Source organism: Pristiophorus japonicus, chromosome 13, assembly GCF_044704955.1.
Source record: "Pristiophorus japonicus isolate sPriJap1 chromosome 13, sPriJap1.hap1, whole genome shotgun sequence".
Taxonomy (NCBI): Eukaryota; Metazoa; Chordata; class Chondrichthyes; family Pristiophoridae; genus Pristiophorus; species Pristiophorus japonicus.
In genome coordinates, this window is record NC_091989.1 from 24,920,706 (window position 1) to 24,938,233 (window position 17,528).

The 17,528-nt window shown below is 44.0% G+C and overlaps 1 protein-coding gene across 2 annotated transcripts in view; it reads left to right on the forward strand.

Moving 5' to 3' along the window:
• Positions 1-16,826, forward strand: part of LOC139277965 (uncharacterized) — an 81,851-nt gene extending 65,025 nt beyond the window's left edge. For both annotated transcript variants that reach the window (XM_070896602.1, XM_070896603.1), the window contains 3 exons: positions 9,492-9,619; positions 13,059-13,148; positions 15,900-16,826. In XM_070896602.1, coding sequence (XP_070752703.1) covers positions 9,492-9,619; positions 13,059-13,148; positions 15,900-16,272 — 591 coding nt within the window. In that variant the 3' untranslated portion in view covers positions 16,273-16,826. The remainder of the gene's footprint in view (positions 1-9,491; positions 9,620-13,058; positions 13,149-15,899) is intronic.
• The last annotated feature ends 702 nt before the right edge of the window (positions 16,827-17,528 follow it).

Below are 17,528 nucleotides of genomic sequence, written 5' to 3' on the forward strand. Positions count from 1 at the left end.
GGGAGAGGCAAAAAACAGATAAAAATCCAGGCCAGTTTAGGGAGAAAAAATCTGGGAAAATTCCTCTCTGACCATCCAGGCGATTGAAACTAGTCCAGGAGATTACCCTGGCTGTATTCTATTCCCTGCAGTACTTACCATTATATCTGCTCCGTCCAACAAAAGATCATCCAGTCTAATCCCAATTACATAAGAACATAAGAATTAGGAACAGGAGTAGGCCATCTAGCCCCTCGAGCCTGCTCTGCCATTCAAAAAGATCATGGCTGATCTGGCCGTGGACTCAGCTCCACTTACCCGCCCGGTCCCCATAACCCTTAATTCCCTTATTGGTTAAAAATCTATCTATCTGTGACTTGAATACATTCAATGAGCTAACCTCAACTGCTTCCTTGGGCAGAGAATTCCACAGATTCACAACCCTCTGGGAGAAGAAATTCCTTCTCAATTTGGTTTTAAATTGGCTCCCCCGTATTTTGAGGCTGTGCCCCCTAGTTCTCGTCTCCCCGACCAGTGAAAACAACCTCTCTGCCTCTATCTTGTCTATCCCTTTCATTATTTTAAATGTTTCTATAAGATCACCCCTCATCCTTCTGAACTCCAACGAGTAAAGACCCAGTCTACTCAATCTATCATCATAAGGCAACCCCCTCATCTCCAGAATCAGCCAAGTGAATCGTCTCTGTACCCCCTCCAAGGCTAGTATATCCTTCCTTAAGTAAGGTGACCAAAACTGCATGCAGTACTCCAGGTGTGGCCTCACTAATACCCTGTACAGTTGCAGCAGGACCTCCCTGCTTTTGTACTCCATCCCTCTCGCAATGAAGGCCAACATTTCATTCGCCTTCCTGATTACCTGCTGCACCTGCAAACTAACTTTTTGGGATTCATGCACAAGGACTCCCAGGTCCCTCTGCACCGCAGCATGTTGTAATTTCTCCCCATTCAAATAATATTCCCTTTTACTGTTTTTTTTTTCCAAGGTGGATGACCTCACATTTTCCGTCATTGTATTCCATCTGCCAAACCTTAGCCCATTCGCTTAACCTATCTAAATCTCTTTGCAGCCTCTCTGTGTCCTCTACACAACCCGCTTTCCCACTAATCTTAGTGTCATCTGCAAATTTTGTTACACTACTCTGTCCCCTCTTCCAGGTCATCTATGTATATTGTAAACAGTTGTGGTCCCAGCACCGATCCCTGTGGCACACCACTAACCACCGATTTCCAACCCGTAAAGGACCCATTTATCCCGACTCTCTGCTTTCTGTTCGCCAGCCAATTCTCGATCCATGCTAATACATTTCCTCTGACTCCGCGTACCTTTATCTTCTGCAGTAACCTTTTGTGTGGCACCTTATCGAATGCCTTTTGTAAATCTAAATACACCACATCCATCGGTACACCTCCATCCACCATGATCGTTATATTCTCAAAGAATTCCAGTAAATTAGTTAAACATGATTTCCCCTTCATGAATCCATGTTGTGTCTGCTTGATTGCACTATTCCTATCTAGATGTCCCGCTATTTCTTCCTTAATGATAGCTTCAAGCATTTTCCCCACTACAGATGTTAAACTAACCAGCCTATAGTTACCTGCCTTTTGTCTGCCCCCTTTTTTGAATAGAGGCGTTACATTAGCTGCTTTCCAATCCGCTGGTACCTCCCCAGAGTCCAGAGAATTTTGGTAGATTATAACGAATGCATCTGCTATAACTTCCGTCATCTCTTTTAATACCCTGGGATGCATTTCCTCAGGACCAGGGGACTTGTCTACCTTGAGTCCCATGAGCCTGTCCAGTACTACCTCCCTAGTGATTGTGATTGTCTCAAGGTCCTCCCTTCCCACATGCCCATGACCAGCAATTTTTGGCATGGTTTTTGTGTCTTCCACTGTGAAGACCGAAGCAAAATAATTGTTTAAGGTCTCAGCCATTTCCACATTTCCCATTATTAAATCCCCCTTCTCATCTTCTAAGGGACCAACATTTACTTTAGTCACTCTCTTCCGTTTTATATATCGGTAAAAGCTTTTACTATCTGTTTTTATGTTTTGCGCAAGTTTACTTTCATAATCTATCTTTCCTTTCTTTATTGCTTTCTTAGTCATTCTTTGCTGTTGTTTAAAATTTTCCCAATCTTCTAGTTTCCCACTAACCTTGGCCACCTTATACGCATTGGTTTTTAATTTGATATTTTCCTTTATTTCCTTGGTCATCCACGGCTGGTTATCCCTTCTCTTACCGCCCTTCTTTTTCACTGGAATATATTTTTGTTGAGCACTATGAAAGAGCTCCTTAAAAGTCCTCCACTGTTCCTCAATTGTGCCACCGTTTAGTCTGTGTTCCCAGTCTACTTTAGCTAACTCTGCCCTCATCCCACTGTAGTCCCCTTTGTTTACGCATAGTACGCTCGTTTGAGACACTACTTCCTCACCCTCAATCTGTATTACAAATTCAACCATACTGTGATCACTCATTCCGAGAGGATCTTTTACTAGGAGATCGTTTATTCTTCCTGTCTCATTACACAGGACCAGATCTAAGATAGCTTGCTCCCTTGTAGGTTCTGTAACATACTGTTCTAAGAAACAATCCCGTATGCATTCTATGAATTCCTCCTCCAGGCTACCCCGTGCGATTTGATTTGACCAATCGATATGTAGGTTAAAATCCCCCATGATTACTGCCGTTCCTTTTTCACATGCCTCCATTATTTCCTTGATTATTGTCCGCCCCACCGTGAAGTTATTATTTGGGGGCCTATAAACTACGCCCACCGGTGACTTTTTCCCCTTACTATCTCTAATCTCCACCCACAATGATTCAACATTTTGTTCATTAGAGCCAATGTCATCTCTCACAACTGCCCTGATATCATCCTTTATTAACAGAGCTACCCCACCTCCTTTCCCTTCTTGTCTATCCTTCCGAATTGTCAGATACCCCTGTTTGTTTAATTCCCAGTCTTGGCCACCCTGCAACCATGTTTCTGTAATGGCCACCAAATCATACCCATTTGTAATGATTTGTGCTGTCAACTCATTTACTTTATTTCGAATGCTGCGTGCGTTTCGGTAGAGTGTTTTAATACTAGTTTTTAAACCATGATTTTTAGTTTTGACCCCTCCTGCAGCCCCTTTATATTCATACATATTGTCCCTTCCTGTCACCTTGTGGTTTACACTTACCCCAGTGCTACTCTGCTCTGTTGCCTCCTGCCTTTTGCATTCCTTTTTGGGGTCCCTTTCATCTGAGCTCTCACCTACTCTAACTAGCTCAGAGCCCTCTCCTGGGTTCCGAATACTCCTCGCATTGAGGCACCGAGCTTTCAGGCTTGCCTTTTTATTACACTTTGACCCTTTCGAATTTTGCTGTACAGTGGCCCTTTTTGTTTTTTGCCTTGGATTTCTCTGCCCTCCACTTTTACTCATCTCCTTTCTGTCTTTTGCTTCTGTCTCCATTTTGTTTCCCTCTGTCTCCCTGCATTGGTTCCCATCCCCCTGCCATATTAGTTTAACTTCTCCCCAACAGCACTAGCAAACCCTCCCCCTAGGACATTGGTTCCGGTCCTGCCTAGGTGCAGACTGTCCGGTTTGTACTGGTCCCACCTCCCCCAGAACCGGTTCCAATGCCCCAGGAATTTGAATCCCTCCCTGCTGCACCACTGCTCAACCCACGTATTCATCTGAGCTATCCTGCGATTCCTACTCTGACTAGCACGTGGCACTGGTAGCAATCCCGAGATTACTACTTTTGAGGGCCTACTTTTTAATTTAGCTCCTAGCTCCTTAAATTCGTCTCGTAGGACCTCATCCCCTTTTTTTATCTATGTCGTTGGTACCAATGTGCACCACGACAACTGGCTGTTCTCCCTCCCTTTTCAGAATGTCCTGCACCCGCTCCGAGACATCCTTGACCCTTGCACCAGGGAGGCAACATACCATCCTGGAGTCTCGGTTGTGGCCGCAGAAACGCCTATCTATTCTCCTTACAATTGAATCCCCTATCACTATCGCTCTCCCACTCTTTTTCCTGCCCTCCTGTGCAACAGAGCCAGTCACGGCGACATGAACTTGGCTGCTGCTGCCCTCCCCTGATGAGTCATCCCCCTCAACAGTACTCAAAGCAGTGTATCTGTTTTGCAGGCAGATGACCACAGGGGACCCCTGCACTACCTTCCTTGCACTGCTCTTCCTGCTGGTCTTCCATTCCCTAGCTGACTGTGAACCCTTCACCTGCGATAAGACCAACTTGCTACACGTGCTACTCACGTCATTCTCAGCATCGTGGATGCTCCAGAGTAAATCCACACTCAGCTCCAATTCCGCAACGCGGTCCGTCAGGAGCTGGAGGTGGATACACTTCCCGCACACGTAGTCATCAGGGACACCGGAAGTGTCCCTGAGTTCCCACATGGTACAGCTCTCCTGCCATGACTTAACCCTTAGACACACTTAATTTGGCGACAACAATATTAACAGATTATTTACTGATATAAAAAAGAAAAAGACAACAATGTTAACAGGTTACTTACTGATATAAAAAAGAAAAAGAAAAGCTACTCATCAATCACCAGCCAATCACTTACCCCTTTGGCTGTGACGTCACCTTTTGATTTCCTTCTACTTTTTTGCTTTTTCTCCCGGCTGGAGCTGCACAAGCTGGGCCTTTTGTAGGCCTCACCAACACACGCTGCTCCCGCCTCTCGCCGACTGCCGCCGCCTCAGGAACACCCGCTGGGCCTTTTGTAGGCCTCACCAACACACGCTGCTCCCGCCTCTCGCCGACTGCCGAATGACCAGCTCTAGGTCCCTAACCCTGCAGGTTACTGCACTTTAAGTGCCCATCCAACCATCTCTTAAAAGTGGTGAGGGTTTCTGCATCCGCCATTCTTCCAGGCAGCGAGTTCCAGATCCCCACAACACTCTGCGTAAAGAAGCCCCCCCCTCAAATCCCCTCTAAACCTTCCACCAACCACCTTAAAACTATGCCCCCTCGTAATAGACCCTTACTATCCACTATGTCCATGCCCCTCAATATTTTGTTTACCTCAATGAGGTCTCCTCTCAAACTCCTCTGTTCCAATGAGAACAAACCCAGCCTATCCTATCTGTCCTCATACCTAAGATTCTCCATTCCAGGCAGCATCCTAGTAAATCTCCTCTGCACCCTCTCTTGTGCAAACATGTCCTTCCTATAATACGGCGACCAGAAATGCACGCAATACTCCAGCTGTGGTCTAACCAAAGTATTATACAATTTAAGCATAACCTTCCTGCTGTTATATTCTATGCCTCGGCCAATAAAGGCAAGCATTCCGTATGCCTTCTTAACCACCTTATCCTGGCCTGCTGCTTTCAGGGATCTGTGGACAAGCACTCCAAGCTCCCTTTGTTTATCTACACTATTAAGTGGTCTACCGCTTAATGTGTATACCCTTTCCTTATTAGCCCTCCCAAAGTGCATCACCTAACACTTCTCTGAATTAAATTCCATTTGTCACTGCTCTGCCCACCTGACCAGTAGATTGATATCCTCCTGCAGCCCATGACTTTCCTCTTCATTATCAACCACACAGCCAATTTTAGTGTCGTCTGCAAACTTCTTAATCATATTCCCTATATTCAAATCTAAATCATTGATATGTACCACAAAAAGCAAGGGTCCTATTACTGAACCCTATGGAACCCCACTGAAAACATCCTTCCAGCCACAAAAACATCCATCAATCATTACCCTTTGCTTCCTACCTCCAAGCCAATTTTGGATCCAACTTAACACTTTGCCCTGTATCCCATGGGCTTTAACCTTCATGACCAGTTTACCATGTGGGACCTTATCAAAAGCTTTGCTAAAGTCCATATATACTACATCGTACGCATGTTTGCAGATCTTCTTTGGCATTGAGTCAGATAATATAAGAACATAAGAAATAGGAGCAGGAGTAGGCCATTTGGCCCCTCGAGCCTGCTCCACCATTTAATAAGATCATTGCTGATCTGATTATTGACTCAGCTCCACTTCCCTGCGCGCTCCCCATAACCCTTTATTCCCTTATCGCTCAAAAATCTGTCTATCTCCACCTTAAATATATTCAATGACCTAGCCTCTACAGCTCTCTGGGGCAGAGAATTCCACAGATTTACAACCATCCGAGAGAAGAAATCCCTTCTCATGTAAGTTTTAAATGGGTGGCCCCTTATTCTGAGACTATGCCCCCTAGCTTTAGTTTCCCCTATGAATGGAAATATCCTCTCTGGATCCACCTTGTGAGCACCCTCATGATCTTATATGTTTTGATAAGATCACCTCTCATTCTTCTGAACTCCAATGAATGTAGGTCCAACCTACTCAACCTATCTTCATAAGTCAACCCCCCATCTCCGGAATCAACCTAGTAAACCTTCTCTGAACAGTCTCCAATGCAAATATATCCTTCCTTAAATACGGAGACCAAAACTGTACACAGTACTCTTAAGTGTGGCCTCACCAATTCGCTGTACAGTTGTAGCAGGACTTCTCTGCTTTTATACTCCATCCCCCTTGTAATAAAGGCCAACATTCCATTTGCCTTCCTGATTACTTGCTGTACCTGCAGACTAACTTTTTGTGTTTCATACACAAGGACCCCCAGGTCCCTCTGTACTGCAGCACTTTGCAATTTTTCTCCATTTAAATTATAATTTATTTTTCTATTATTTCTGCCAAAGTGGATAACCTCACATTTTCCCACATTATACTCCATCTGCCAAATTTTTGCCCATTCACTTAGACTGTCTATATCCCTTTGCAGATTTTTTGTGTCTTCCTCACAATTTGCTTTCCCACCCATCTTTGTATCATCAGCAAACTTAGTTACATTACACTCGGTCCCTTCATCGATGCCATTAATATAGATTGTAAATAGTTGAGGCCCCAGCAGCGATCCCTGCGGTACCCCACCAGTTACTGTTTGCCAACCGGAAAAAGACCCAATTATCCCGACTCTGTTTTCTGTTAGTTAGCCAATCCTCTATCTATGCTAATATATTACCCCCAACCCCGTGAACTTTTATCGTGCAGTAACCTTTTATGTGGCATCTTATCGAATGCCTTCTAGAAATCCAAATACACCTTATCCACCCTGCTCATTACATCCTCAAAGAACTCCAGCAAATTTGTCAAACATGATTTCCCTTTCATAAAACTATGCTGGCTCTGCTTGATTGAATTATGCTTTTCCAAATGTCCTGCTACTGCTTCCTTGGACTGGTATTATAATATGCTGGTATTATAAAGACCATGCCATACTATGTGATGTAGAATGTATTATTCTGCTGTAAAGCTGTAGTTGTGCCCCCTTAGGGCCACAAAATCTAAATGATAGGAAGTAAACACTCAGTGAGGTGCACGTTTTTAATCACTCTTCAGACTGCATGTCAAAACCCTGACTTGCGTTCTCTCCTTTTTAAGTGCCATTGGTCAGATCACTCAGATTGCAGACATTCTTCCTCCTATGTGAAATGAATGCCTTTGTTTCTTTATACTTTGTTTTGAAGTATGACACAGGATTTTGAGTGTGACACTTGAAATGTGATGGATAGGAAAAATGTCTGATGGACAGAAAATGTACACTCAATGTATCATTTTTCTAATACAGATATTTTTTTAAAATTTTTGGCATGAATAGACCTTGGTCCATCTAATCTACAAGGTTACCTTGATGTATTCTAGATCTAATGACCCTAAATCCTTTTTGCTGATGGTAACTTGTCTAGCCACTTTTTGAACCCCATCAGAGTCTTGTACCATCCTGGCTGGAAGTTCATCACCTTTTGCTGAAAAAATAATTCCAATTTTCCATTATCTTATGTCAATCTTAACTTAAAACTATGACTTCTTGGTCTAAAGGAAAAGCAGGCGAGTTCTCCCTGGTGTCCTGGCCAATTTGTATGCCTCAACATCACAAACGGATTTTCTGGTCATTATCTGATTGTTTGCTTGTGGGACCTTGCTGTGCACAAATTGGCTGTCGCGTTACCTATATTACAACAGTAATTATACGTCAAAAGTACTTAATTGGCTGTAAAAGGCTTTGAGATGTCCTGAGCTTGTGATAGGGACTATATAAATGCAAATTAAAAAAAAAAGATTTTATGGACTCTTTTAATACCTGCTCCTTTTATCCTTTGTCAAGCATCATGGAACATTTTTCCGCATTAAAGATGCTATATAATTACAAGTTGTTGTTTGCCACCTCTGCAGTCTCTGGATCCATGTTCAACATCCTTAGACAGGGCCATGCCTCTGCTATTGCAAAGCTAAATTCATTGGCCTTTTGGCATGTCCACCTAGATTATGTCAAGTTCTGGAGTAGGGCTTGATCCCAGAACCAAAGAGGATAGAGAAATTGAAAAGTGCAACCGTGAGAAATGCTCAGCTGTAAAATTATTGATTTTTTCCCTGCAGACATTTAGAGCTATAGGGTGAAGTACTTGCAGTTACTGGTATCTCAGTAGTGGTGGAAGAAATTTGAAAGAAAGACTTGAATTTATATTGCGCTTGTCACGACCACCGGACGTCCCAAAGTGCTTTACAGCTAATTAAGTTCCTTTTGAAGTGTAGCCACTGTTTTATTGTAGGAAACGTGGCAGCCAATTTGCACACAGCAAGCTCCCACAAACAGGAATTTGAGGTGATGAATTGAATTGAGTATTACACAAAAGTAAAGTGTATTGGGATAGCACTAAATTACACTTGGTTAACTGCAACTTTTCCTATTGCATTTGGTACCATTATGCAAAATAAGCCTGCTGACAAATCTGCTTTCTCAATCTATGAAAGTAGTTGCCTTCACGTACACGATTCTTTTCTGGCCTAGAGGGCTTGGACCTTTGTTTTTAAGTGATGCAACGAGAGACTAAAGTATGCACAACAGAGAAACACAGTTTATCTATGTTTTATTCTGTTGATGCTTCAACTTCCTTCGAAATAATTGGTGTATGCTCCAGAATTAGGCTTTGTGTATAGCATGGACTGGTGACAGTATGTGGCTCACAAGTTACTGTGACAATATAAAATCCTTTAGTGTCTCCAAATCTCTTTCCTTCTCTCCTGAAGATCCTGATTCCTTATGCATCCTCTCTCGACACACACTTTTTAAACAGGACTTGCTAAAGTAGTATTCCCAGCTTATTGATTTTCCTCATAATTAGCATGTGGCATTGATACCAGTTGTCACACCCTTACCACTAACCGCCCCAGTTGAGGTGCAGGATCTGGGGCTGTCTTGGTCTGCATGGCTCAGTTTCACTTTAGGCAGCAACTTAACCAGCTGGGAAACTGGGATGTAAAACTCTTAAAGGGCCTCAGTCCCCATTATTACCCTAGTTCATTTGTTTGTAGAGCTTAATATTTCAGTGCCCCATGTCACTGTCTCATGCTACAATACTGAATCTTGATTGTAAATTTGTGGACTTGTTTTAAGAATCATCTTTCTGTTTTTTAGGCACAGCTCGGACAGACAAACTGTGGTTTTACTGAGGAACCCGCTGAGCCCATAGACGTGGGGGTAGCCTCAGAGGAAAATATAGTGGTTGGAATTGTGAAAGATGCTGCTAGTTATAAAGACAACAGGTGAGTAGATCCTATTGTTGTGCTCTGCTTGTCTACATCAAGGAAAGCAACTAAGTATTGACCAATCCTCTTTGTGCTCAGCCAAATCTACCAGTCCAGTGTTCAAGTGATTGAGGTAAAGAGATGGCAGATTCCACACATTGAAGCACTAGATGTTATTCTAAACACGAGGGCAACATTCTCATACAATTTAACTGCAGGTCAATTATTTAGCAATCTTTACACAATTGCACAAGTTTATTTTCAATAGCAAAAGGCATAAAAATATCGGCCTCAAATTGATTGTACTTGCGCATAAATTGTACCAACATGTATGTCAGTTTTTCTGCGCCGATCAGCAAACTTGCATGTGTGGAGTGTGAAATAGAGCAATCTGATGCTTCATTGCACCAGTGCTACATCCTTTGGTGATCTGGCAAGAGCCAGCAAAACTTGCATATTGAGGAGATAGGAATCGGGAATACCAGTTAAATTGGGGTTTAATCTCACTGATTTTTTTTTAAGTGAAGAAAATCGCTATCTAACTTCGCAAATATAAGTTGCAATGATATCAGGTGACCTTTGTTCAATGCTGTGCCCAAATAATTGGGTGTGGATCTATGCCAACACATTATTTGCGTAAATCCATAAAAATTGTGCATGCTGGTCTTTTACGTTAGGGTGGGTCTGTGTAAATGAGCAGTAGAGGGTTTCAGCAGATGTATCTCAGGATCGGTGTAAATGATTGAGGAAATTCACGTGTACTGATGTTTCAACCTAAATCCGGTATAAATCAGTTATGCGCAAATTTCCTCATAAACAAAACTGCTCTTACAATGTAGATATGCTGAAATGTTCCAACAAATTCTAAGTCATTAAAACTTCTCAAATAAATCTATTTCTTCTAAAAAGAATTACAGAAGTTTTGTGCCTTGGAGCGTAGTGGAACTTGTCCCAAACACATTGCAAATAGAACAAACAATAAGAACTTAACAATTAGTAGCAGGAGTAAGCCATACGGCCCCTTGAGCCTGCTCCGCCATTCAATAAGATCATGGCTAATCTTCGACCTCAACTCCACTTTGCCGTCCAATCCCCATATCCCTTGATTCCCCTAGAGTTCAGAAATATATTAATCTCAGCCTTGAATATACTCAGCGATTCAGCATGCACAGCCCCTTGGGGCAGAGAATTCCAAAGATTCACAACCCTCTTGAGTACAGAAATTCTTCCTCATGTCAGTGGCCAACCCCTTATCCTGAGATTATGCCCCCTAGTTCTAGACTCTCCAGCCAGGGGAAACAACCTCTCAGCATCTACCCTGTCAATCCCCCTCAGAATCTTATGTTTCAATGAGATCTCCTCTCATTCTTCTGAGAGAGTATAGGCCTAATCTACATAATCTCTCATCATAGGACAGCCCTCTCATCCCAGGGATCAATCTAGTGAACCTTCTTTGCACCACCTCCAAGGCAATTAAGTCCTTCCTCAGATAAGGAGACCAAAAGTGTGCACAGTATACCAGGTGTTGTCTCATCAAAGCCCTGTACAATTGTAGTAAAACTTCCTTACTCTTGTACTCCAATCCCCTTGCAATAAAGGCCAACATACCATTTGCCTTCCTAATTGCTTGCTGTACCCGCAGGCTAACTTTCTGTGTTTCCTGTACAAGGACACCTAAATCTCTCTGAACACCAACATTTAATAGTGTCTCACCATTTAAAAAATATTCTGTTTTTCTATTTTTTCTACCAAAGTGACTAACCTCACATTTCCCCACATTATACTCCATCTACCATTGTTGTGCCCATTCATTTAACCTGTCTAAATTCCTATGCAGGCTCTTTGTGTGCTCCTCACAGTTTACGTTCCCACTTAGTTTTGTATTGTCAGCAAACATGGATATATCACACTCAGTCCCTTCATCCAAGTCATTAATATAGATTGTAAATAGCTGAGGTCCAAGTACTGATCCTTGCGGCACCACACTAGTTACAGCCTGCCAACTGGAAAATGACCCGTTCATCCATGTTTTATGTCTGTTAACCAATCCTCTATCCATGCTAATATATTACACCCAACCCCATGAGCATTTATCTTGTGTAACAACCTTTTATGTGGCACCTTATCGAATGCCTTTAGGAAATCCAAATATACTACATCCACTAGTTCCGCTTTATCTACCCTGCTAGTTACATCCTCAAAAAGCCTAATAAATTTGTTAAACACGATTTCCCTTTCATAAATCCATGTTGACTCTGCCTAATCATATGATTTTCTAAGTGCCCTGTTGCCAGTTACTTAATAATGGATTTCCCCAATGACTGATGTCAGGCGAACCATAGTTCCCTGTTTTCTCTCTCCCTCCTTTTTTGAACAGCGTGGTTACATTTGCTACCTTCCAATCCGCTGGGACCATTCAAAATTCTAGGGAAGTTTGGAAGATCACAACCAATGCATCCACTATATCTGCAGCCACCTCTTTTAGAACCCTATGTTGTAGGTCATCAGGTCCAGGGGATTTGTTGGCTTATTAGCCCCTTGTTTCCCCACTATTTTTGCTATGCTTTTTGTATCTCCTACTGTGAAGACAGATACAAAATATTTATTTAAAGTCTCTGCCATTTCTTTATAAGTAAACATGTATTTATACATGTCTATTGTATAAGCAAACACGGCCGGCATTTTGTGTGCAGCAGATGAATTAAATAACCAAGGAATATGTTTTAGTGGTGTTGGTTAATGGAGGAATTTTGGTTGGGACACTGAGAACTCCCTGCTCTTCTTCGAATAGTGCCACGATACATGAACAGGTAGATGGAGCCTAGGTCTAACATTCATCCAAAGAACGGCATCACCACCAATGTAGCACTTCCTCGGTCATGCACTCATGTGTCTGCCTAGATTATGGGCTCCAAACCTGGAATAAATCTTGAACCCTTTATTTCTGACTTGGAGGCAATGGTGCTACCAGTTGAGCCAAGCTGATGCTACATTTAGTGCCCTTAGGAATTAGGACGTGTACAAGGGTTGACAATCTTCACCTCATCAGTTTGGGCTAAATTGGAACTAAGTTGAAGCAATGAATGGACAATGGCAGAATAGGTTTTTGTTTGTTAATTTTTTTAACTTATAATTTTTCTGTACTATTGGCATTTAGGGTTAATCCCCATGGTCTTACAGAGCAGCTTATTAGCAGAAGCTATCAGCTCAAAATCGACAGGAATGTAAGCATTTTCTTTTAGCCATGCAGGGTGTGTCTGAAGTTGAGATCAGGAGATCAGGAGCTCAGCTGGCCTAGCACCTAAAAGAGGTGGGTACTCTGTGGTACAACACATTGATGCTCCAGGGCTCCAACTCCCCATAATATGTTGTTACTGGCTTAGATATAGCCTCAGGAAAGCCCATATAGTTTTCATCTTGAATGTAACTTTTTCTTCCTCCATTTTTGATTCTTCAGGCAAGTGTACCACTTTGAATTTGGACATCAGTACTTCTATGAGACCAAGAAGGAATATAATGAAGCTTGCATTAGTAACCTGGCAGATTGGTAAAGACACTTGTTTTTTTTTAGCTATCGTAGTAACCTGGGATAGTGCAACATATTCCAAGTTAAACATTGGGAAGACCAAAGCCATTAGGCTGGATTTTCGGTTTGTTGCTGCCTCTGTTTTCGCCTTGGAGGGGTGGTAATGGCGGCGGAAAACTTTTCTGGACGGCCAGCCAGCTTCCAGCGCCCTGCCGGGACATTCGATAGAGGATTTGCGGGGGCACGGAGCAGTACCACCTGGTTGCGACACCAACTCGAAATTTGAAATTTGCTCGATCCATAGCGCTCCGTAGTAGAACCGCCTGTGAAAGCTGGTGGTCCGCGCTGTAGCAGCCGCAGTAAGGGAAGGAATGTCTACCTAAGCTAGGTGTGATTGTTTTTTATTTTTTTATTTTTGCAATTCATGTAGATGTGGCGTCAATAAAGTATGGGGAATGTTTTTGATGGGTTTTTTTCAGAATTTTATTTCCACGGAAACCTCTCAGTGCGCTCCGAGGCTGGCTGTTTACCTCGGGATTTTCATTTGCTCAGCTAGTCTAGTGCCCTAAAAGAAATATGGAACGTCTCCCTCAGCGCTCCACTCGGCATTCAGGGCCAGCTGATGAATTTTGCGGCTGGAGACGCAAACCATTTCTTGGTGCAAAATTTACCGCTCCGCTCGGGTTAACGCTGCAACAGAGATGTGACCGAATTTCCACCCCGTGGTCTTTGGACCCTATCACAAACTCCATACCCTAGCCATCGATTCCATCTCCCGCCACTGTCTCAAGTTGAAGCCAACTGTTTGCAATTTCAGCATCCTCTTTGTCCCCAAGTTGAGCTTTCAACCCCATATCCTCTCCATTACAAAGACCGCCTACTCAGCCTCCTTAATATCGCCCGTCTCTGAACCTCCTCAGCCCAACTGTTGCCGATACTCTCATCCATGCGTTCGTTACTTCCAGACTTAACTATTCCAATACTTTTCTGGCTAACCTCCCATCTTCCACCCTCGATAAACTTTAGCTCATCCAAAACTCTGCAGCCCGTATTCTAACCTATACCAAGTTCTGCTCACCCTTCACCCCTGTGCTCGCTGACCCACATTGGCTCCTAGTTGCCCAATGCCTCCTATTGAAAATTCTCATCCTCGTGTTCAAATTCCCTTCATTTCTTGACTCCCTCCCTATCTCTAACTTCTACCAGCCCTACAACTCTCCAAGAACTCTGCATTCCTCCAATTCTGGTCTCGTGTGCATCCCCTACTCCCTTTGCCTCACCATTGGCAAACGTGCCTTCAGCCATCAAGGTCCTAATCTCTGGAATTCCATCCCTAAATCAGTTCATCTGTTTCAGTGATGTTGGCTGAGGGATAAATATTGGCCAGGACAGCAGGAGACCTCCCTGCTCCTCTTTTACATCCACGTGAGAGGGTAGATGAGGCCTCAATTTAATGTCTCACTAGAAAGACAGTACCTCTGACAATGCAGCGCTCCCTCAGTACTGCATCAAAGTGTTAGGGGGGGGGAATTGCCCTCTGCCCCATTTGGGATGGATAATTAGAATTATTTGAATTATCACTACCTGGCAGGAGACAGAGGGAAGAGCCGAAAAATTTGTCTCTCTAACTTTGACACCGCCTCCCAGCGGTTTGGGGGGGTGGGGGGGTGTTTGAGGCGGGATCGGTTCAGGAGCAGGGCAGTGATGACATCAGCACGACACGGACGTGCTGCGCGAGCTGACGCATCGCAACGTCCCTCCTCTTAAAGGGGAGGGATACTGCGAAACCTACATGGAGCCCACTGGGCCACTAGGGAGGGGTTTGGCCGGACCAGCAGCCCAGCATCCAAGGGGGCAGCCCAGCCGAACCAGTGGCCACCATTGTCGGGCCGACTCAGGAGTCGGCCGACAATTAAAACACAATGGCGGCCGCGGCGGTCACCCTCGCCCTTAAGGGCGTACACACCGCCCAGCCATTGGCAGCTTCCCGACCGGCAGTGGCTGCCCTCCCGTGGGGCAATTTTCCCCGCGGGCAGAAAAGGGATCAACGCGCAGCTGACAACAGGTCGGAGCTATAGCGGGGCGGAAACCCGTTTCCGTTGTCCCGGCACAGGGGCAATTGTGGATGGCCACACCCTTCGCCTGCCCCATGGCGGACAGGCCTTACCCGGTAACGAGCCTTAAAAAAGGGGTCAATTTCGGCCCCTTAGTCTAGATTACGCTCTCAGATCTCTAGAATGGGACTTGAACCTACGACTTTCTGACTCGGAGTGGGGAGTTCTCCCACTCAGTCAATGCTGACACCTAATAATCTGCTTTATACAAACAGGAGTGCTATACATTTCATTGCACAATGCTTTATTCTGCTAAAGCAAAGCTTCTTATTCATTATGGCTAACTAGTAAGTAAACACAATCTGAAGTCATTAATTGTTTAACGTTGCAGATTGGAATCTACTCTTCAGTTTCCAGTTGCAGTTCAGAAGCCTATAGTATTGTTAGATTGTTTTGCATCTGCCATGAAGTATGGTGTCTGCACTACATGTATATGCCTGGAATTTCCTTGGGAGTTCTCTAACAGACGATTGGTGGAACCCTTGGAGAAACGGTATAAACAGTTGAAATCGTCTGTTTACGCTGTCTCTGAAGGATTATCACTGAAGTACAGCGAAAGATTGTCAGAATGCCACAGATCTTTGCTGCCATTATTTTTAATATATTAATAAAGTGGATATAAACAAGCTGCTTACAGCTTTCTCTCCAACTTTTTCAGGTCTGATAATGCTATTCGGAAGTGTTGGAGAGAGCTGTTTGCGGTGCTAAGGATCCTGGTGAACGTGGTCACTTTGTTTCTGATTGAGCTAGTAAATTTCTTAGGTCGGTGGCTCTTCCAGATCCTGTTGGCAGGACTCTTGACGGGAATCGGAGATCACCTGCTGAAGCCACTCCTGGCGTCCTTGTTCAACAGCCTGCTGCAACCGATCATGATATTCCTACTGAACATTTTCACTGGCATAAGAAACCTCTTGAACCCTTTAATGGACATCTTCAGGAGACTGTTAATGCAAATAGCTGCTGTGTTGCATGCCTTCCGGTTAGTGGAGGTGAATCTAAATCAAGCTCCATCCAGCTATCGGGAAGTGTAGCCAAGGATGAATGTGAAAAGCTTTGAAGATGAGGGTGAAGGATGGCTGGAAGTGGGAATCCCTGTGCTGGATTATTCAGCGACTGGTACCTACTTTTACCACTCTGGTCAGTTCAACTGCAGTTTTTACTCCTGTTGGTTCAGAGGCAGTGGTACCAATGACGCATTCTACTAAGTCGGAGTTTTACTCCTTCTCCCAAGCCGCATACGAAGCTTGAATAATGCTCAGTTCTCTGTTGTTCGAGCTTTGGTCATTGCTTGCACTTGTGTTCTCTTTGACAAGCTGCTGAATGTTTGAGAAGAACTGCTCACAGCCACGCCCACTGAAATTTAAAGGGTGACAGGAAATGGAGGGGAATCCCAGCGTAACTGGTGCCCTTCTCCCTGGACTGGAAATCGGGCTTTCTGCTCCCTCCAGCCCCGAGAATGTTAGGGTCTGAGAGTCTAAACTCACATGAAGAATGATCAAGTAGGTGATGTACTGGAACCTCAAAACCAATTTTACTATTGTGATTTTTTAAGGAAAATGTATATATTGCGCCATTAAAATGGAAGCTGTGCTAAGTCTTGTTAATGTTGCACTGTCTAAAGGTTGTGAGAAACTATTATTTCAGGAATATCTCAAAGCACTTCACACATTAATTACATGATGTGCAGTGACTGCTGTTTTTAAAAAATTCGTTCCGGGATGTGGGCGTCACGGGCAAGGCCAGCATTTATTGCCCATCCCTAATTGCCCTTGAGAAGGTGGTGGTGAGCTGCCGTCTTGAACAGCTGCAATCTTAGTGGTGAAGATACTCCCACAGTGCTGTTAGGGAGGGAGTTCCAGGATTTTGACCCAGTGACTGTGAAGGAATGGTGATATATTTCCAAGTCAGGATGGTGTGTGACTTGGAGGGAAACTTGCAGGTGATGATGCTCCCATGCGCCTGCTGCCCTTGTCCTTCCATGTGGTAGAGGTCGTGGGTCTGGGAGGTGCTGCCAAAGAACTCTTGGTGAGTTGCTGCAGTGCATCTTGTAGATGCTACACACTGCAGCCATGGTACGCCGGTGATGGAAGTAGTTAATGTTGAAGGTGATGGATGGGGTGGCAATCAAGCGGGCTTCTTTATCCTGGATTGTGTCGAGCTTCTTGAATGTTGTTGGAGCTGCACTCATCCAGACAAGTGGAGAGTATTCCATCACACTCCTGACTTGTGCCTTGTAGATGGTGGAAAGGCTTTGGGGAATCAGGAGGTGAGACGCTCGCCGCAGAAT